Below are 22,012 nucleotides of genomic sequence, written 5' to 3'. Positions count from 1 at the left end.
GCCTTCTCGGCGGTGGCTCCTCGCCTCTGGAACAACTTACCTCCTGAGATCCGCGCAGCTCCCTCGCTGGGTACTTTTAAGAAACAACTAAAAACACTGATGTTCAGGCAGGCCTTCCCAACAGACAATCCCTGATGACTTTTTTTTCCTTTTTTTTTTCTTTTATACTTCTTTCTTGATTCGTTTTTGTTTAGTTGTAATGTTTTTAAAACTGTTTTGTTGTGTGATTGTAAGCCGCCTAGAGTGGTCTAATAAGACCAGATAGGCGGGATAGAAATAAAATAAATAAATAAATAAATAAAATAAATTGATAGGAATTATGTAGAATTTGAATATTCTTTGTCCTGTAGTGACAAAAATGCTTTGAAATGTTCAAATAAGTAACATGTGGAATAATTAGAAAATGTTGCTCATTATAACTTTATACCTGCTCATTACCTTACTTCTGAAATATTAAATTCACGAAACCCTTGTTACCATGCAAGGTAACAGGTTACAGCTAACTATGCTACTTGTAACTCATTACTTCCAAGCTCTGGTCACTGTTAGGATGGTTAACAACCTTTAATGATCACTAATAAGACCATTTCCACTACACTTCACATTCAACTTGCCTACCCCTGCATGTTTTCCTAAATGTCTGTCTCTGAGGCTACATTCCTAGCTATCTAAACAAGTGAGCTACCACCAGTGAAAGCAGATGTTGAATAAAACATGTCAATTGTTAAGGAGCCATGAGGTTCTTTAGTATATTCTCAATAACTGATGGTAAATAAATTATTATTATTATCCAAAAACACCAGGCAGAGATTCTCACTCTCGAATTGGCCTTCTCAACCATACTAGACGCTGTTCCAAGTCTTCTATTCAGAGCATGTTACCATATTTTCTCGAGATGAAAAGATGTCTAATCTAATCTAATCTAATCTCTACCTGATGTTACCTTGAGTTTTTGGAGGCTGATGAGTTATATTTTTTGCACAGTGACCAATTGGTCTTATCAGTTGCAAAACTATTGTTATAATAATAACCTGGAACTGCAGAGCTGGAAGGCATCCTATGGATCAGTGGTTCTTAACCTTGGGTTACTCAGGTGTTTTTGAACTGCAACTCCCAGAAACCCCAGACAGCACAGCAGGTGGTGAAGGCTTCTGGGAGTTGCAGTCCAAAAACACCTGAGTAACCCAAGGTTAAGAACCACTGCTATGGATGATCAAATCCAGCCATATCAAGAAAGCATGGTGGGGAATTGAACTCACAGCCTCTGGCTCCACAGCCAGATATCTAAATCACTGAGTTATTCAGTGTAAGATGCCTGTGCCAAAGAGCAGCAAATCTCATTGCTAAAAGTATAGTACAGCAGGTTCTCTTTACACTGTCTCACAAAGTTGGTATAAAGCAGGCCAAATCCCAGTGCAGAGCCCCCATCTCAGTGGTTGAGAAGCATTGGCTTAGATGACACCTGACATTAGGGCTGATAAAAGGGATGATTGAAAACGTTGTCAGCAGACATTTCTCTGGCTGCCTTCTCAGATGAAATTCCAAGCCTGTCATCTCCTAGCCTCAGTCAATAGCAATTGCTCCCATGACAGACCCTTCTTTCTGATGTCATGCAATCATCCTAATGAAAGAATGTGGCTGTCAATGGAAGATAACATTTTAACTACCAGCTGGATAGGTAAGACAAGGCCAACAGGGAAGGGCTTTTAGTTTTGCGGCAGTTCTGAGATCCACCAGAGCAACAGAACCAATACAAAGAGTAGGGAAATACCCATTAAACCATTAAAGTAGGCAAGCATTGACTGGTGGTACAAAACTGAGATGTTACGTAAGTGGTCCACCACAACAGATTCTTCACTCAGTGGCTTTAGGATTTGTATAACAGATCAGTGAGAACTGGCGCCAAAGAGAAGAGGAACCTAAAAATGTACAGTATGCCAGCAGCAAAATAATACAGAGAGTGGTTGTTGTAGGTTTTTCGGGCTGTTTGGCAATGTTCTGGAGGTTTTATTTTCCTAACATTTCACCAGTGTCTGTGGCCAGCATCTTGAGAGGACAGGAGTTATAACTTTGTCTGTGTTCTGGAGTAGTGTGGGGGATATCCTGTCCTCTGAAGATGCTGGCCACAGAGACTGACGAAACGTTAGGAAGAAAAACCTAGAGAACATGGCCAAAGAGCCAAAAAAACCTACAACAACCATTGGATCCTGGCTGTGAAAGCCTTTGAGAATACAATACAGGGAGTGTTGAAAGACCCATTACTGCAGTCACACCAACAAACTGTACCAGGATCGTTTGGGTGGTGAGGAGGAAGGAGAGCGCACCAAAGAAAGGCTAGGCCTGACTTTCTGAGAGGACTGCTGGGGCAGCAGAAGGTTACCTGGAGGAAGCAGAGTTCCAGTATGATGGAGATGGGAAAATATGATTACTATTACTATTACTATTTCCAGAACTCTTGAGTGCACCACTTCATCTCTTCAAGAAGAGTACCCAGAGAAGTACTTGTGAGGAAGCAAAGTCAAGATGAGGGGTGAATGCTACACTGGGCTGTTTCAAGATGTAAAGGAAGTCCATCTTTCCTCTCAGCAGCCCATGCTTATGAACCCATTGTCAAGCATGTTAAGTCCTTAACATTTCTCAATCCAGTTTTTAATTTGCTATCAATGATCTGCAAAATGTTCTCCCTACCTTACCATGGCCTGTACTGTACATTGTGGTCTCCTTTATAGGTCTTGCTCATGTCTTGAAAAATCAGCATCCTGGCAGCCCTGCTGCTGAACATACACTTGAGGCCGAATTCATCATGATGTCGACAAAATGGCTTGCCAAGATGGTGGTAAAATGTTTCTCAACATGCAGGCCATCTGATAAAGTGCTCTCTGGATATATTGCATCACCACCTGCTTCACTCCCAGCCAGCATGATCATAGTGGTAGCCTTAGGACCCACATGGAGAGCAGTTGGTGGTTTAAAATGGGTGATCACCTGCTATTGCAAGGTTTCTCAGAAGCTTAGGTTTTGTCTGCATCTGATTTGTCATGTTAAGAAATAACCAGAGCTTTTGTGTGTGTGTGTGGATATGAACATACTTTTGTTTACTCATTTACTATTAAAGTTATAAACACCTTTTCCACAGAGAGCTCATGATGGCCTACAGGATTCATTTCATGCCCACTTTACCCATCTTCTTCCTTTTTCCCACAGTAGACAATGAGATTCTTCTGGGAAACCCAAAAGCAAGAAGTGAAAACTAATGCTCTCCCCCAACTTTTGTTTTCTCCCAACTGTCATTCATAGAGGGCCTCTAAAGCTAGATGTTCCACAGAGTCTTTATTACTTATTGATTTGGTATGTGAGTCCATCACAGCAAACTGCTATTGATGGACTCACATACCAAATCAATAAGTAATAAAGTAAATAAAGGTGAGGTTACATTCATATTACAAGCCATCAAGTTGCTTCCAGCTTACAGGAACTCTTGTGTTTTTGAGGTAAATGGGATATTCAAGGAGTGGTTTAGCACTGCTACTCCCATTAAGTTTCCATGTCTGAGCATGGATTTGAACCCAGGTTTCCTGAATGCTAGTCTGGCATGCTGTCCACTACACAAATGGCTCTCAAATTGGATGCCCCTAATACAGAAAGCAGAGCTCATAAAAGTCACTTGGAAAAATCAATTACTCTTTGCACAGCTGGCTAATTGCTCTCCAGGACCTGAAGCAACAAAATCATCTTGGTAGGGGAAGAGCCTTGCTGCCTGGGGAGCCCACTTTACCCCCATGAAGTGGGAGGACAGATGACTCAACAAAAGGAAAATGAATAATTAACAAGCTATTAAACCAAAGCATAATTAAACCAAAGAGTCTCGTCTTGAGATGGCATTTAGGAAGGATTTGGCCCATTAAAAATCTTGTGAGAGAGGAAACATGTTGAATTTGTTATCTTGAAGAGGTTTCAATGTTCAAGAGATGGGAAAGCTGTACAATGCAATCCAAGGAACTTGTGCTTGTCAACAAGATAAGCAATCCAAGCTCTGTTTCGTTTCTGTATCAACTAAAGAATTCCCTGTGACCTAAATGTTTCTTAATCAAATTTGAATCTTGTTCTTTTTGGATTTCTTGTGACAAGTTAATCTCATTGTTCCTAACTATCTCGTTGTTAAGTGCTCCAAATGAACTTGCATCAATTTCTGAAGTTCATCGTCTTGAAAAACTAGCAAATTGATCTCTGATAGACCCTGCTGTGACTGCACACTAATGTATTCTCAGACACTAAGGGCTGCAATGTGTAGATTATGCCAAACCACATTTCACTTACATTAGAAAGTAAGCATCATGCCCAATTTCCAAATAAAGGCACATTTTAAACTTAACTTGGTAGTTATCACACATACATCAGGTCTGCGTATCTGTGATGACTTTTACACAATGGTTCAGGCAATGTGATTGACTGCGGTGTGTGAAGGAGTTTGAAGCCACTGTTTTCCAAGCTGTTCCAGTCAGGACTGAAAGAGCAGGACTGAAAATGGGTGGGCTAGTGGGGAAACTGGTTGCTATCCTCTCCTCACCACACTTAATGCTTGGATCTGCTTTCATCTTCCCTTTGTATTCTGTTTGTTCCTTCCTTCCTTTTTAAAGGCTTGCCAATCTAGAGCTTGGGCAGCTGGGGAACTAAAGAAAAGAGAAGGAAGGAAGGAAGGAAGGAAGGAAGGAAGGAAGGAAGGAAGGAAGACACTGAATTTGCTGAGTGCTGTTTTGTATGTAGTCAAACGAGCATCATCTATGTAAAGAAGGGGGGAGGTTTACAGAGTCCGGACAAGTTACAGTTTGGGACAACAGCTTCTTAAATTCCTTATTCAGCAACCATGCTATCTTGTGGAGCTGCAGTTCATGTCTTGTGGTGGTATCACCAGGCTTGGAGGGATGTACCCCAAGCTTTGTAGAAGTGTGGGGGGGAGAAGGTTTAGGGGGAAATTAGTGGGATACATCGCCTCCTAATTAACAAATTAAATCTCAGCTTGGCTAATGGGTACAGGATGCTGACTGGTTGCAGGAAGAAAATCCAGAAAACTGGGAGAAGGGAAAACAGAACTTCTTGAACAGGACACCTCTATATAACAACATTTTAATCCCAGGAGTGTGGAAACTAGCTTCAGTGATAGGTGAGCAAAATGGATTATGGCTGGGATGGAAGTACGTCAGAAATAGTTTCTCAGCACTGTAAAATTGATTTGATTTTCTTCTTTTGGCTGAACATTGACTTTCAGAGGCTGTCTCTTGTCTCTCTGATGTCAAATAATGTCTCTAGATGCTGGAGAAATAGGAGGCAGTACAGCTTTTTCCTGTGAGATGAATACAGAATGCAGTGCTGATCTACATAATTCCTTATTCATGTCTTCTCCCTTTCATTAGTTTATGTCTTAAATATCTTTATCCCCCCCCCCCGATGTCCTTTTTAACTGTATCTTTTAAATTAAGCTCTACTGGATTAAATCCAGAGTAGCAGCACTTGCCCTGGAGGAAGTGGAGAAGAAACCATCATGAAGCCATCCACACACTCCAACCTCAGTATTTTTAGAGGGCAGAGAAGTTCTCTGGAGCAACAGGAGAAGGTCATGCAGGTTGATGTAGGAGGTAGGAGGAGGAGAAGATCAACATGGAGACCATTTCCCCTGCCCTCTTCCTCTAGAAGTGAGCTCCTGCTTGATCCTGGTGTTTTCCATGAACAGACAAAGAGTTACCATTCTGAAACAGGAAATCTGGATCTGACTAGGTTGACCTTCTGTCTGCCTCTTGAGACTTCCCAGAGCATGAAAAATTATTTCTTTCCTTTTAATTTCAGACTATGACTTCTCAAGTCTCTCAGCCAGTAGATTCTGGGAGCAGCAGGAGAAAAATGACTACAAATGTATTCCTCGTGTGTGTGTGTGGGGGGGTGTTACATACAGCACTGATGTTACCTGTCTGTCATAGGTTTGGAGGGAAAGTTCCATCCTATGGGGAGTGGAAGGCGGGACATCAGGAGGAGGGGCTGTACGGTATATATATGTGAAGCCTGTGTGGTGAAGGGAGACGCTGGGATGTGACGAAGCAGCAGCTGGGAAGAAGAAGCTGGTGTGGGAGTCTGTGTGTCAGACAGGGTACTACTGTGTGTCAGAGTACCAACCTGATAGGTTCAGGTGTCTGTTGGTTAGCCAGAACTGATAGGTTCAGGGTCTGTGCTTCAAGTTAAGGGTTCTGTGTGAACCAAACTGTGTGTATGTATGAGTGAAACTAAGCCACGTTACTTTATCTTATTCACCTGATTATTTTATTTTCCCTGTGTGTTGTATTTAAATAAACCTTGTTCTTTTATTTGTTTAAAAATCCATCCCTGGTCTGTGTGACTTCTTATAGGGAATGGTTGGTGGCAGCTTAGTAAACGTGTGGCAGATCCCAGTAGGTCTGGGTTTGTCACATTCATGGGGGCAAGGCTTTTGGAGCCTAGGCAATCATCCCGTTTTCTTCCTCCTGATCATTTCAATATTATCTGTCAGGAAAAGGCTTTGACCTCAGAGAGTTCAAATATACACATCTCCAACTATGGAGCTAGCATGTGATGCAATGGATACACTCCATGGTGATGCAGGCAGGAAACTTTTCAGCCTCTGCCCCACTGCCTGTTTTCCTTATTATCCTGAGTGTTGCCTCTTCTTGAATCTCTGAAGTAGTAGAAAACAAGATTCTTGGATTGTTTCATTTTAATAGTGATAAAAAGATTCCTAACTTTCTGCTCAAATACCATAAAATGTACTCACTAATAAAAAGTCTTTGTATTTTTAATAAAGTGAGACTGAGTGCTTTTACTGCTGTTACATAAAGAGAAGCCAATGTGGTAGTTCACAAAACTAGCATAGCACAGTGGTCAGACCAGCGATATGGTAGCACTTTTCAAATATCTGAAAGGCTGTCATACAGAGGAGGGGCAAGATCTGTTCTCAATCATCCCAGAGTGCAGGACATGCAACAATGGGCTCAAGTTAAAGGAAGCCAGATTTCGGATGAATATCTTCCTAACTGTTAGAGCAGTACGACAATGGAACCCAGTTCCCTCGGAAGTTGGTGAGTGCTCCAACACTGGAGGCAAAACATATCACCTAGCAGATATGTTTTGATTATATTCCTGCATTGAGCAGGAGGTTGGACTTGATGGCCTTGTAGGCCCCTTCCAATTTCATTTTTCTATGATTCTATGATATACAGCCTGTGACTCCTGGGCTACATGGGCCCCTTTGAAACACTTCACATTGCATCTGGCAAGCTCTGAGCAAGTCTATACTGCTCAGATTCCTTCTCCGCTTGGACAGGGAAAAGCAAAGGCAGCAAATCTATCTCTCTACTGCCTCCTCATAACTGTCAAGATATTTGTAATGGAGCAGGTCACTATATTGTAAATTAAAGTCTTGAATTGTACTCATGGAAGTAAAATATGTAAGAAAGACTGTATGTAAAGCACAAGCATACACCTGTTGCTGGTTAACAGGCAGAGTTTGAGGCTTGAGTTGCTGATTACAGAGGCTTTTCCTCTGTATAAAGGTAGCTCTGTGAGAGCATTCCTTTACTGCTCTGGTATAGGAGCAGTCAGGCTGTTGTGTTATACTGGGTTGTAAGTAAGCAGTTACTGTATATGGATATGCTGTTAAGCTGAAGCTAAGCTGTTTAAGTTACATGTGTAAATATGAAGTATTTTTCTAAACTAAGTTTTGTCTGTCATAAGTTTTGCATCCAGAGTTAAGGAAACAGCACTGAGTTCTGTTATGTTTCTGTCAGTTCCCTCTAGAGAGCAACATTCTCTCCTGAGATGACTTAAAATGTTTCTGCTAGTACATGTTTATGTACACATGTTCAAAATCTAGCAATCTGCTCATGACAATAAAAACTTAACAAGTTAAAGATAGACTGAGGGTGGCCATGGAACGGAGACAGTTGCAGTATAACCATGAGTTTCCCAAGTTACACACTGAACTCCTTAGAATTGTGTGTGGAATAAAGCCAGAAAAAATAAGTAAATAAAAATTCAACTTTACTTAGATATACCTTGAAAATTAGCTCAGTACACCAGCCCCTGTACTTCTTTCCATTATGTGAAGCTCAGAAATATTGAGCTTTCTAAAGCATCACTAGATTTTATTGATCTAGAACCAGATTAGGGATATAAATCATTGCTTATTTAATTCCTGCAGCTAAGAATGGAAAGTTTAAAGTGTTTTCTTGCTGCTGGATGAGATTTCCAGAATGTTGGTGTAATTTGTTTACATTTCAGAACTTTGCAAAAATGATGGAATGTTGGAATAAAAGGGTTTTAAAAACTCAAAGTGCATGGATTTTGCACAAAACAAGGCAAAAACTATAATTTTCAGTGCAAAAACTACAAATTTCCCTAATGCTGCTGCTGAATCACCTCTGCTGCTCTTATGCAGGCATGAAAAGTCTTGCAGTGTTTGACAGTTTTTTTTTGCTTTGGAGAGAGTCTCTGTACGGATTCACATGTGAAGTAGACAAAATCTTTATTTGTTATATCCTTCAGCCAGTTTTTCCAAAATGCCTCAGAGTAATCTGTGCTTCTTTATCACATTTCAAAGTTGTAAACTGGTAGCTCTGAGAAGCTCACTGTTGAGAACACAAGCAATAAGGGCTCTATATCGGTGATCTGGTGCAGCTTTAGGACCACCCCCATCTGGGGCCAAGATGTGAAATATTTCCCATTTAGAATGGCAACATTAGAACAAGGAAACTTAGAGAGCACGGGACGTCTCAAACATCAGTCAAATTAAGCTGCCACACAACAAACCAAAACAGTAAAAGACAGAATGAAAAAAATAGGTAGTCTTCTCAACCCTATCCCTGATTCTCCAATTACTGATGACTCAATGGTACTGGCTAGGCCTCAGTCTTCACCTCAGTCTACTTCCATAAAGACAGATCCTTATGTTTTTTACACAGCAGTCAATGACAGTATTTGCATGTCACTGTAAGCCAGGAATCCTTAGTTACAAAAGTATGACATGACCAAGCAGCACATCTGTGCACACATCACATTCACAAGATGGAGGCCACCAAGAGAAAGACTACAGCTTGGAAATAACCATTTGCAAGTAATGTACTGGTCTGTATTTGGCTACTTCAGGGCAACAGGTAATGTAATTAGCACTTTTGGTTGTTCTGGTTTTTTCCGGCTCTTTGGCTATGTTCTGAAGGTTGTTCTTCCTAATTAGCACTTTATTTTTAGATTAAATAAAAGTGATGGGAATGCAATAACAGTTACTTTTAAAGTTATTTTAAGGGGTATGCCAAAGCATTTTCAGACGCACTTTGACAGGAATTTTTCAGATTTTATGCTGTTCTCTTATTAATCCCAGTTGACAAGAGAAGGATTATTCAGGTTTATCTTTGGTATTTTTGTAACTATTTCCAATGTATTGCAATTAGCCAGTAAAGGGAGGCAGAGAACATTTCTTTGTATTTTTCTGGCCTGTGGGATAGAGACCATTCAACACAGCAATAATGTGCAGTGCAACGAATGACTTGGGCAATTCTGGCAATGATAATGATAACTCCAAACTGGCTGCCAAGAAGTGATGAATAAAGCAATGAGTTCATTTTAAGATGCAATATTCCAGGCTCTGAAGGAGATTCTGGTTCCTTCTGTTGCCTGAAAGCTGAGGAATCAGGAGCATGGTTTCAGATAAGGAGAGGAGAATGTAGGAAGCAACATCCAAAAGATAGAGGTTCTGAAGGCACTCATTTTTAAGCGACTTGGGCCTTTAAAGTTTAAGATCAACAAATCAAATTAAAACCAGAAACAGACTGGTAAACACTGTAGATAAAACAAAATAATTTGATATGGCCTAAATGCCCTTTCCCAGTCAGAATCCTGGCAGCAGCAGCATTTTTTACTGCTTCCAAAGGCTTTTCAACACATAGAAATAAGAACGTAATCTGAGGAAAGGAGGGCGTGAATAATTTTGGCATGCTCCAGTTTCATCAAGTAAGGTTATATCTAGAGTGGTCTTAATTGACTAGATAGGCTGGATATTAAATAAATAAATAAATAAATAAATAAATAAATAAATATCTGATATATGAACCAAATCTGTATAAAGGTATTTTTTGTCACCAATGCATACTTATCATCCTGCAGGAATTCTGGTTCAGGACTTGTCCAGACGGGGCATCTGATCTCCAAAATTACTGGGGATTCTGCACTGATGGTTTTCCATATTGTCCCACCACCTGGATGACACAAGGCGCGTGCTGATATCTGCAGTGTGTTTTTTCCTCCACTATTTAGTGCTTTGAGTTTCCCCATGCAAGAACAGCAGCAGTGGAAGTAAATAAATTCAATTTCAGGATGACCCAGGTGTCAATTTAAAACCCATCACTACTCTTGTCCTAAAAGTTCAAATGTTGATGGCCAAGGGAAAATTGAGAGGAGGGCTTGAGATGGGAGAGTAGGAAGACAAGAGTAGGACTACGATCTTCCCTTTTTCTTTTTATTGTTTGTTTTCAAAAAAGCATTACTTGTAGAAAAGGCAGCAAAATCCAGATTGTTTTATTCTAACTTGCCAATTTGGAGGTTACACCTTCACATAGCAAAAACCCAAAAATAAACATGACATGGAATGGGGTAGAATGGCCCCTTAAAAACATCATGCACAGTTTGAGATTTTGGGGGAGTAGCAGGCAACTGGTGCCTGAAAGTGGTGTGTGAAAAGCAGTAGCTCTTTACATGGCAATTTGGACAGGGATCCCAGTAAACACCTCTCTTCTTCATGTCCAGTTACAACAAATCATGACCAATTAGAGCAGAACTTTTTGCCCCATCTGGAAAAGCCTTCAGTCCAAAAGTACCTGCAAGCTACAGAAATGACATTTCAAAGGCTGCATTCTTAAACCCAAATCATATGATCTGCCCATCTATTCTTGTCTAGATTAAGCCTCAGCTTGTTAGGCAGTCTACTTACCCTCCTTTGATGTAGTCTAGAAATGTGTGCTCTGATTCTGTGGCAAATGAGAGTAATGTCACCTCGAAAATGAAAATAAAGGTATACTGTTACACATGGAACCCAAAAACACACAGCAGTGGTATCAGTGATTTGAAACCAATCCCACTTTTCCCAAATGCTGCTACTGCTGAGCCCCACTCTGTTCTCAGTGGGATGACATGACTCTACTCTCAGACTTTTGAAATAGACATTTTATCAGCCCTTATCTTGGAAAATCTGTTTCTTAACTGATGTTCCTGGAAACAGAATGGCTTTTTTTTTTCAGCAGGCCAGGTCACAACTTCAGTTTTTTTTTTTTTTATCTGTGCTGAATCAGTTTGCAATGGTTTGCAAGTCCCAAGCAGAGTAGACAACTGCAACTGTTTACAAGTCCTAAGTAGAGTAGACTCACGTAAGTGTTGACTTACAGGGTTACTATTGAATCAGTGGGTCTACTACTGTTGGGACTAACAACTGGATTCATGCCATGGAACCTCTATAGTCTCCTTCCTATTTCTGCTTCCATACTTTCTAGAGAAATTCAATGGGCTTATACCTAGTAAACCAAAGAGCTAGGTAGCCTGGTGGATGAAAGACTAGGAAGGGAGCAGGAGAGGTTATGACTGCTTTGTCTCCCAATCCTGATTTAAAGATATGTGGGGAATCACTGGGTTGCAGCATCCTGTTCCCTTATTCAGTCCAAGAAACAGTAATCAAATCCAGCTAATGCAATGGTTTTCAGTATATTTTATCAATATAGTTTATCCCTTACAACTGTTGAAAGATTTCAGATACAGCTGTTCAACAAGACTCCTGTGGGAACTGAGGGAGAATTCAAAGTATTGTTTGCTGAAGATCTAACCTCAGAACCACAGGAAATAATGTTCATGATATTCACCCACCCCTGCAGAGTAAATTCTCACTCCAAAGGAATACAGGATGCTGTCTTATGAAGATTTTTCAAACCAGATTTAAAGCTGGGAGACAAAGGAAGCACTGTTTCTCCTATCCACATCCATATGCCTTCACAGGTAGACCAATTGGTCCATCCATTTCAATATTGTCTGCAGTGTGAGGCAGTTTGACAGAGTTTCAGATAAAGTATTTCCCAGTACTACCTACCAATGCTGGAGACTGATCCTGGGGCATTCTGCATGCCAAGCATATGCTCTGCTACAGAACTATGGCTCTTCCCTGAGGTGCATCCACACCACCAATGAACTAACTTTGTCTTGATGCCAGTACAATAGCAGCAGAGGCAGGCAGAAACAATGTTTGTCATGCTGAAGGGAGTAAATATTAGCAGAACTTTCCAGCCCATAAGCCAACATTGCAGGATGAATAAATAATTGATGAAATATTCATTTAGCTGATGTTATGAGACTAATCAATAAATATGCATGCTTTACCTAAAATTAGACTTGAATGCTTTGCACATTTTATCATTTGTAAAATGAACGATGGAGTGAGTCCCTACTTTCTTCACTGGTAAGCAGAACTGGTTTATATGTTCATATATGTTTACAAAGGGTCTAGCTATGGATTTCCTATATTAGCAGGGAGCTGGACATAATGACTTTTAGGATTCCTTCCAATTTTACACTTCTATGGTTCTGCAAGTTTAAATACTTTACTCACTGTTCCTGAGTTAATGTACTTCTTCTTCTTCATTTTCTTTTTGGGATTCACCACCTGAGATTGAAAACAAAAAGAGAAAACCCATAATAGGGAAGGTGATGTTGAATGGCTATGGCCAGCAGTTAACTGCAGCCAATTGCAAGCTGATATGTTAAGGGTCACAGAAGTACAGGTAACTCAAGGAGATGCCTAACCCCATAATTTCAGGAGGTGGAATGACCTGCCCTTATCCCAACCAATCTATCCAGCAATAGCAACAATTTTGTTTGTGGCACTCAATGACAGCACTCAGTGATTTTGTACTAAATTTTGAAATTAAGGCCATCATTATGGCATACCCTATAACAACAGCTTAAAGAGTGTCCAAAACTGCAAGCATTTGTGATGATCCGTATAATATCAACAAAGCAGTTCTAGTCCTTTTTGTCTGCACTACCAGTATCCAAGGCTCCCTGCATATTAACTGTTTGTTTGAGTCCAAGCCATCCAAAATTGCTCTGGGGACAGCTGGGCCAAGACTCTTCAACATATTTAGCCAACAGCCCTACATATATTACTGTTGGGAATATTTACTCCCAACTCCAGAATTTCAGCTTAACTCAAAGGCAACAGACTAGCTGGACAATGGAGAGGTACCTTCTTTGTTCCTGCCAAAGTCTCTTCAGGCTTTGACCCCACAAATCCTAGCCCCACCATGAAGCTGACATTAATGTCAATATACATGACACAGACACAATAAGGAAGAGAAAAACGCTTGGCTCTTCCTCAGGGAGCTAACAGTCTGTATTTCAACAGAAGGGGTAACAGAAGATGGATGGAGAAATGGAAGAGGTAATAAGAAGTAAATAAAAGCAAGTGCAGTAGTCAGGTCAGATAAACTGAACCTAAACCTCCCTCTGTCCTACAGTACATTATAGATTTCCAGGAAAAAAAATCAGAAGCCTACATTTATCAAAGCTGGCATCTACTGCGAAGGGGTCAATTCAGTATGACCCAGAGGAATATTATGCACCTTGTACAATTCTCTCTTCTTCTGAATATTCTTCTTGCATTGGGAAAATAAAGACAGATAAACTGAATGTCTCGAAAAAGCCTTCTATTTATTGAATATATTGCATGTAGATATAAATGTATTACTGTATACTGATGTCTACCGAATATCCAAAAAAAGAACTGTAGAAACCTAATACAATCTTATGTGAGTATGACTATAAAACTTAATGAACCAAATGTTAAGTAACTACCCTAACAAAACTTTAAAATGCTGTAACAAAAATTAATATGGTACTTTAATAAAAAGTGTTACAAAGGCATATTTTCTAAGTTATAAAAGCTTAACTCTCAAGTCACATCTACAAAAAGTATCTTAACCAACTATGTAATTAAAAGACTAGACAAAATCATAAGCAATTATAAAATCACATCAGTATATATGAAAAAATCTTACCCCCTCCCCAGCAGAGTTTTCTCCTCTCTAATAATGTTTTCTTGGCATTCTTTGCTCCTTGCTTTGGCTGTTTTTTCTGGCTGTTATTTATAACCTTATTGTCCCTTTATCAGTTATAAGCAATCTTTTCTGCAGGGCTTGTAGGTCCAAAAGCTCCAAGAGATCCAAGAATACATTTTCAATAAGAAATGGTATTATTTCTACATTTTTGGTAATTCCAGGAGTTTTGTAATTTGAAATCTGGCAACTTGTCATTATGTTGATACCGTATTTTTTGCTCCATAAGATGCACTTCCCCCCCAAAAAAGTGGGGGGGGGAAGTGTGTGCGTCTTATGGAGCGAATGCTGTAAAAAAAGTTTAAAGTGATAGAAGAAGGAGAGATGGAGTGACACGAGACAGAGGAATGGATAGAGGAAGGGGAAGTAGTAGAAGAGAAAGAAGAGTCATGAGAGGGGGAGAAGAGGGGGATAAATGTTTTTCTCACGACAGAGGAGGGAGGACAGTTGAAAGAAACGGAAAGAGTGGTGTTAAGGAAAGACGTATGGGAGGAAAGTGATCCAGGGGAAGAAAAGGTGTTTAGAGTGCTAGAAAAACAGCTGCTAAAACCGCCTGCCTGGGTCCTCAAAGCTCCATCCCCCTTGCCTTTTCTAAGGCAGCCATGAGGTCCATCCCACATGGCGGCCCAATGGCCAGCTGAGCAGTGCTTTCCCTATGAAGGAGGAAGTCAGGAGGGGTGAGTGACCTTATATGCCCTCTGGTTCACCTCTCAAGCTGCTCTCACGAGACAGCCTCATGGTCTCACATGCCATCCGGTGAAGCAGGGCAAAGGCACGCCTCACTGCTGGAGCCCTGGCCCCACAGTGGCGTCATCATTCTCAAGAGAGAGAAGGGAGGATAGTTGAAAGAAACAGAAAGATTATTGTTAAGGAAAGACGTATGGGAGGAAAGTGATCTGGGGGAAGAAAAGGTGTTTAGAGCACTGGAAAAGGAGGGAAAATCATGCCACTGCCTGACTCCCCCCCCCGCCACTCCACACACACACCCCTTCAACCCTAATGGCGCCTCAAATGCAAGGTGTGTCTTATAGTCAAGTGTGTCATATGGAGCAAAAAATATGGATACTTTTGTTATAACTAAAATTTTACAGAGCTTGGAGTAATAAAGGCCGGTAGCATAAATGATCTAGATCCTCGAAAACCAGAACATTAAAATTTTAAAGAGTGCAAATTATAAAATCTGGTTGCTTCTGCTTGGTTATCATTTGCAAAACAAGTTCAACTCTCAATTGTTATGGTAGAGTGACCTTGATTGGCTGGAGCTAGCCACTTGTTTTGAAATGACTATAGTAAACTATTCTTCAAGCTTCAATTTTAAAAGCAGTTTCATTTTCATGGCTGATTCTTCCATACTTTCTTTAAATTATTTTAACACTATGCATATAAAGTTTCACATTGTGACACAGTTCCATTTAGCTTTTGCTTTAATTACAGATTTCTATGCTTTATTTGAAAACTATTAGGATGCAAAGAATATTATAGCTCCTGGAGCACTTGACTGTGGGGCCTGGGAGTTCAACTCTTCACACGGGTTACTGAAGGAAAGGCCAGTCATAGCATGTGCAGCTAATGGTGTTATGTGCCCTTCTACTTTTGTAGCCTTGGGCAAGCTGATTTGTTGCAAAATGTCACCAGAAGGAGAGACTGGTAATCCACTTTTGAGTAGTTTGTATGAAGAAAACCCTGGGAGTCATCATGGCTTGGGATCAACTTGATGGCACACAATATTTAAGGATGCATTGTGATTATGCCAAAGACTTCACGATTAAAGAGAAGGATGCTAGCTTTTATGGTGATGAAGTTGCATTTAATGGGCAATGCCTGTTGAAAATCTCAGGAGCCAGCAGTGCAGGTGAATAAAATTTCCAGCAGTTAGGCAATGGGTTTGAATTCCATGCATAGTTGTGTCCTCCTTTACAGTGAATGAAACCAGAATATTTACTGCAAAATAGTTTAACACAATGTAATAAATAATACAAAATAAGCCAAAAGGTTGTAGAGTGCACAATTTCTTCACAAGGAATGTGGATTGTATAGGTGCAGGACTTTAATTTTAACACAGAGCCGTGTTCACTCTGTTGTATGTTATTGCATTGCAGTGGAATACAAGAAGCTGCTTAACTTTCTGCAATTATTAAAGAGAGGCTTTCAAAGATTTCAGGAAATAGTTTTCCCAGCTCTGTCTGGTCGTTCCAGTGGTTAAACCTCAGACCTTTTACATTCAAAGTGTATACTCTACCACAGCAGTTCTTAGCCTTTTTTTACAAACTATGGATTCCCTTTAAGTATCTTTCGTTGCTGCAGACCACGAAGACTTAACTCAAGATTTTAAACCCTGAAGTGCATCAAATATTTATTTAAAGTTTCTCATGACAGGTCTCATCAACAGATATTCCTTGTTATAACAGCAACACTTTTTAAGATGACTGAAAGAAACTTCATTGTGCTTGAACAGGATGCACCCTGTTTCTAATTCAGCTAGTAATCCATTCAGACGCTCAGCCAAAATGTATTGTTACAGAATTCACTGCAATAAGATTGAGAAGTCAATTTACCCGACAATAACCTAATGATTTTATGAGCAGAAATAAAACAAACACAATAATGAAGTCCATCTGAACACTCTGACTGACTCCAACTCTCTTTTCCCGCAGCTTCTGATTGACTGTGCAGTAGCAAGAAATGTCACAACGTATCTATCAGCCATTCAGCATCATTCACTTGCATGTTCTTACCATGTGCAGAAATATCAAACAGTTATTCGCTATCAAGCAGTTATTTTCATAACCAATTTTTACTTACAGTTTCCACAGACCACAGGTTAAGAACCTAAGCTCTACCTCTGAACTGCATTCCTTCTCAGTGAAGCCCCAAGGCTTCCCCCCCCCACCCCCCGTTCTATACACTGGTTTGTTGGTGCTACAAATCAAACTGTTAGACTTATTATACACTAGGTGATCTGATGCTAGACCAAGAAACCAAATTATCTGGTTATTTCTTTTTATTTCAGATCTAAGAAATCCTATGAGATATAAGGGATGCAAATTCAAACATGAAATAGGAAATAATTTGGTTGCAGTGAGAAACCATTGAAAATGTGAGGCAAACGTTCTGTATATTATCATACTGTAAACAACCACAGCATGTGTGCAAATTCATTTTCTGTGAAACGGAGCCGACATACTTTGATAATCTTCTGCCCTGGTGTTTCGTAGGAAAAAGGAAGCAGGATCTCTATATTAAGCTCAGATCTCAATTACCAAATTCTAAACAACCCTTTTCAGATGACCATACTCAGCGGGTGTACTTGGCTATAGCCAGCATATATTAAACGTAGTGACAATACAATTAATTCTGAATATTACCATTGCGTTTACAGAGCAGTGGAAGTCTACAAAATGCAATCTGAAAATGGATTATGTTCCAGTAGTGTGTGCATGCACACATATCAACAGGGAAATGGGCAGATAGCTATTCTTGTACAGTACATGTGTATATGTGGGTTTGTGCTGTGATAGAGGTGGAAAACATTGGCCAAACCAATTACAGTGGCACCTTGCTTTACGATTGCCCCGTTTAACGACAAAACTGCATTACGATGAACTTTTTCAAATGGCAAAACAATGGTTCCTATGGGGGAATTTCGCTTTGCGATGATCAGTTCCCTGCTTCAGGAACCGATTCTTTGCAAAACGACGATTTTCCAACAGCTGATCGGTTTCAAAACGGCCACCGGGTAAACAAAATGGCTTCCCGCTGTTTTCTGGGACAGATTCCTCGCTGCCCAGGCAGCAAAAATGGCCACCCTATGGAGGATCTTCACTGGACGGTGAGTTTACAGCCCTTTGGAACACATTAAATGGGTTTTAATGTGTTTCAATGGGTTTTTTCTTTTCGCATTACGACGTTTTCATTCTACAGCGATTTTGTTGGAACGAATTAATGTCGTAATGCGAGGGACCACTGTAGCTCCCTTCTCCAGCCATGTATACTAAACTTTACATAGCAAAGGGCAGACTGAATGCTGACAATACCAATGACAGCAGTCAAGGTGACCTACAGAACGATACCCTCTTCTGTTCACTATCATTCACACTTGTTGAAAAAGAGCCCTGACAATGGGTTTGTCTTTGGGTGAGAATTGATTAGCAGATGACAAAAGGAGCCGGCTTCTGGGATTTTTCCTTGTGTAGTGTCACTTTCTGAATGGTAACGGTGCTGGGGGACTCATGTTCAACACCTTGACCATGATCCCCCATACTATTTCACATATACTGTACATGAAAAACTTGAAAGAGGTTGTTCAGAATTTTGTGGCCTGGTACCACCAGTGTGCTGATGACACCCAACTCTATCTGCTTTTTGAGATCTTCCAAGAGGCCTTTCTCTCAGTTAATTTTACCTAAACCTGCTTCTACCAAATTGTCCTCTTAGTGAGCACCTCCAAAGACTTTCTTCTCCTGTCTCATTATGACAAAACTATACACAATTTTTCTCAGGCAACAATACGTCATTTAACTCAGTCTTTCCAAACATATTTTCAGATTAGATTTTTCCATTCATTACTCCCCCTCCACTTCTGGTGCTATATCCTAATAAAATCTTGCAAATTTGGGGGGGGGGGAGGCTTTACCAATTTATTCAAACTACTGTATACAGGAGTTTCTTTCCCTCTCATCTCTTTACCTGCTGCCATTGTTTCTTACTTTGTAGAAAAGCAAAAGTTCCCCAAGCGGGGAGCTGCAAGAATCTGACTGTCTGAGTCAGGTCAGTCATTACAGAAACTGGCCTAGAACTGTCACAGTGAATAATATTAAAGTAGAGGTGCTGCAGTTAACTCAGGAACAGTGCAAAAAAATTTTTTTGATAACAGAAGAACACCCAGGCAGGGACGCAAAGTGATGCATTTGTGCTGTTGCTGCAGTGATTTGCTTTTGAGTTCCACATGCGCTTTGCCAACTACTTATGGGGTCAGATTTGCAGCTCAGATTTCAAGTCTAAAACACAATGGATACATTTAAGTTTGCACTACATAATACCGAATGCAACCTGAAAACAGAATATTACTAGCAGAAAAATCAAGAGTTCACTGACAATAATGATAGAAATAACTCATCAAGATGACATTTTAGAAATACAAGTGTCCATTTATTCCAAACACAATTGGTGCATTCTCATATCTCTGCGCACCTACTCTTTAGAAATCCTTCAGAAAGCAAACACTAACAAAAAGGCAGAAACCCAAATATATTGATTAATTAAAACCTGGAATGTTCTGTGAACAACAGGAGCAAATCCAATAAAGCGACTGATTACTTTTATTTTTTTACTTTATTTGTCCTTTTATTATTATGTTTATTACACACACACACACACACACACACACACACACACACACACACACACACACACACACACACACACACACACACACACACACACACACACACACACAGACAGAGGTAAAAACTATTGTTGCTGACCATGTACAAAACATTTGTATTTGTGATAGGCCAACAACCCCATAAAGTAACATAAAAATTGTTACTCCAGTATGGAATATATGAAATCCTTCCCTATAGGAAACACACATTTACCCAAGCAGCAGCATTGGTAGGTACTTTCTCCCATCATAAAATCCACCCAGCACAGAATGACACACAAGACAATTAGAAATGGGAGGCAGGGAAAGTTCTCTTTGCAATAATATGAGATAACATAGTAAGAGATCTAACCATTTATATTTGAATCGTTGCTGAATAGCATGAGCTACTGAGACAATAACAGCTCAGAAAGGAAAGGCTAATACAGTACTGTATAGTTATTTATGTCTAATATTCAACTGCAGTTTGTCCCCAAGCTAATATACATGTAATAACATATTGTACACATAGCTAGAAGAGACTATTAAAGACTTATTTTGATGTGTTAAACTTGCCATGGGTAGCGTATCAGAAACATTAGAATGTAAATGTTGCTCTGCATCAGACACCTGCAATCTGGGGGCCTATCCCAGTGTAAGAGAAACTTTGCACAAACATAATTTCTCAAGTCTTTTCTAAGACTTCCCTCCTTAATAGGCAGCAGAAAGGTTGCTGTAGACTATGCAAAAGCTTCCAGGTAAGGTGTTGACTTTTTCTAGGCAGGACAAATATCTACTGATCTAACACTTGTCCATACATTTCTGGTTGTAAGCTCCTGGCTCTTGTCCAGCCACTATGTAAAACCCAGCCTTGATACTGTCCCATGGCGTTCTTTGGGAATGTCAACATGCATGTAAATTGGGAAAACTCTGCTTCAAAAAGTTTTTGACAAAAGCCCCTGTCATACATAGGGCCCTGAGTGAATTCAGTAGTTATGGGATTAGAGGAAGAATTTTTTTTTATAGATCAGTTCCTGGTTAAAGACCAAAAAGCAGAGGAGAGGATTAAATAGAATCTCACAATGGAAGTACGTAAACCGAAAGACCTGGATTGTTACTGGGCTGTTGAAGGCAATTCATAAACAGTAAGGGATTGCGAGGTGAGCAGCAATGTTTCCAAAATTGCAAAAGACACTAAATTATTCAGGAAAGAAAAAAGAAAAAAAAAGAGTAAGCATGAAGTGATCCAACACACTCCCTTCCATCTGGATGACTCAGCAACAAAAGAGATTTCCAGGTAAGCAAGTATAAAATGATGCACACGGAGGCAGAAATCTGTAGACACATCTACACTGTGTTTTAAACTAAACCAGAAAAGAGATATTAAGGTTGTGGTGTACAGGCCAGTGAAAACATTATATGATTGTCCAGTGAGAAAGGAAATTCTGTGTGTTTCGTCAGGAAATGAACTGGAAATAGATTGGCCAGGTACTATAATGCCTTTATATAACTTGCTATTATCTAAGACAGGGGAAGGGAGGAAACAAAGGGTCCGTCTATTCTTGTACTCTCTACATATTCTAGACTCCATCTTCCACCAATGTGGCCAATGATGGGACATTATGGCCAAACTTGCGAGGAACATGTCCTACATAATACAGTTCAAACATGTGGAGGGTAACAGATCAGGGTGGGCTATGACACAGGCACATACAATTATTAAATTCACTTATTCAATTAAACAATTTAATTCCAGACAAACCTTAAACAAGAGAGGGAGGGAATAAAGTACCTTCCTCTCCTTGGGTTGCGAAGAAGATGTTAGACGAAGTAAATTAGTTCTCCATACAAGCCACCAATAACTTAACTGAATTCACTGAAGCCACAAGATGGGATAGGTGACATACATTAGCTTGTTGTTATGCGCTGTCAAATCGCTTCTGACTTATGGCAATCCGATGAATTAGTGATCTCCAAAATGTCCTATCCTCAACAGCCCTGCTCAGCTCTTGTAGATTCAAGTGTGTAGCTGCCTTCAGGGAGTCAGCCCATCTCGCATTTGGTACTCCTCTTTTCCTGATGCCTTCCACTTTTCCCAGCATTATTGTCTTACTGTCTGGGACATTAGCTTGGGGAGATTTAACAGGAAATTAAAGGCATTGAAGGCAGACAAGTCAGCCAATGATGACTACTGGCCATGATGGCTTAATGGAATCTCAGTGCTTAGAGCAGTGGTTCCCAAACTTGAGTCCCCATATGTTCTTGGCCTATAACTCCCAGGAATCCTGGACAGCACAGCTAGTGGTGAAGGCTTCTGGGAGTTTCAGTCCAGGAACATATGGGGAGCCAAGGCTGGGAAACACTGGTTCAGAGGTAGTGTACAGTATTTCTGAAAGGCAAAGCCCTACTTTGTCATCCTCACAGTATATGTCCTTAGCATGTGAAGAAAGTAACACATGAGCCCTAGCCTCTCTGCTGTAACTTT

The 22,012-nt window shown here is 40.2% G+C and overlaps 1 protein-coding gene across 2 annotated transcripts in view; it reads right to left on the bottom strand.

Moving 5' to 3' along the window:
- The window catches only part of LOC110085286 (copine-5), a 160,557-nt gene that overhangs the window by 15,758 nt on the left and 122,787 nt on the right, over positions 1-22,012 (bottom strand). For both annotated transcript variants that reach the window (XM_020805296.3, XM_078392762.1), the window contains exons 13-14: positions 12,662-12,715; positions 11,003-11,064 (exon numbers count right to left, since the gene is read on the bottom strand). In XM_020805296.3, coding sequence (XP_020660955.1) covers positions 11,003-11,064; positions 12,662-12,715 — 116 coding nt within the window. The remainder of the gene's footprint in view (positions 1-11,002; positions 11,065-12,661; positions 12,716-22,012) is intronic.

Source organism: Pogona vitticeps, chromosome 4 (assembly GCF_051106095.1).
Source record: "Pogona vitticeps strain Pit_001003342236 chromosome 4, PviZW2.1, whole genome shotgun sequence".
Lineage (NCBI taxonomy): Eukaryota > Metazoa > Chordata > Lepidosauria > Squamata > Agamidae > Pogona > Pogona vitticeps.
This window is presented reverse-complemented; position numbering and strand designations above follow the sequence as displayed.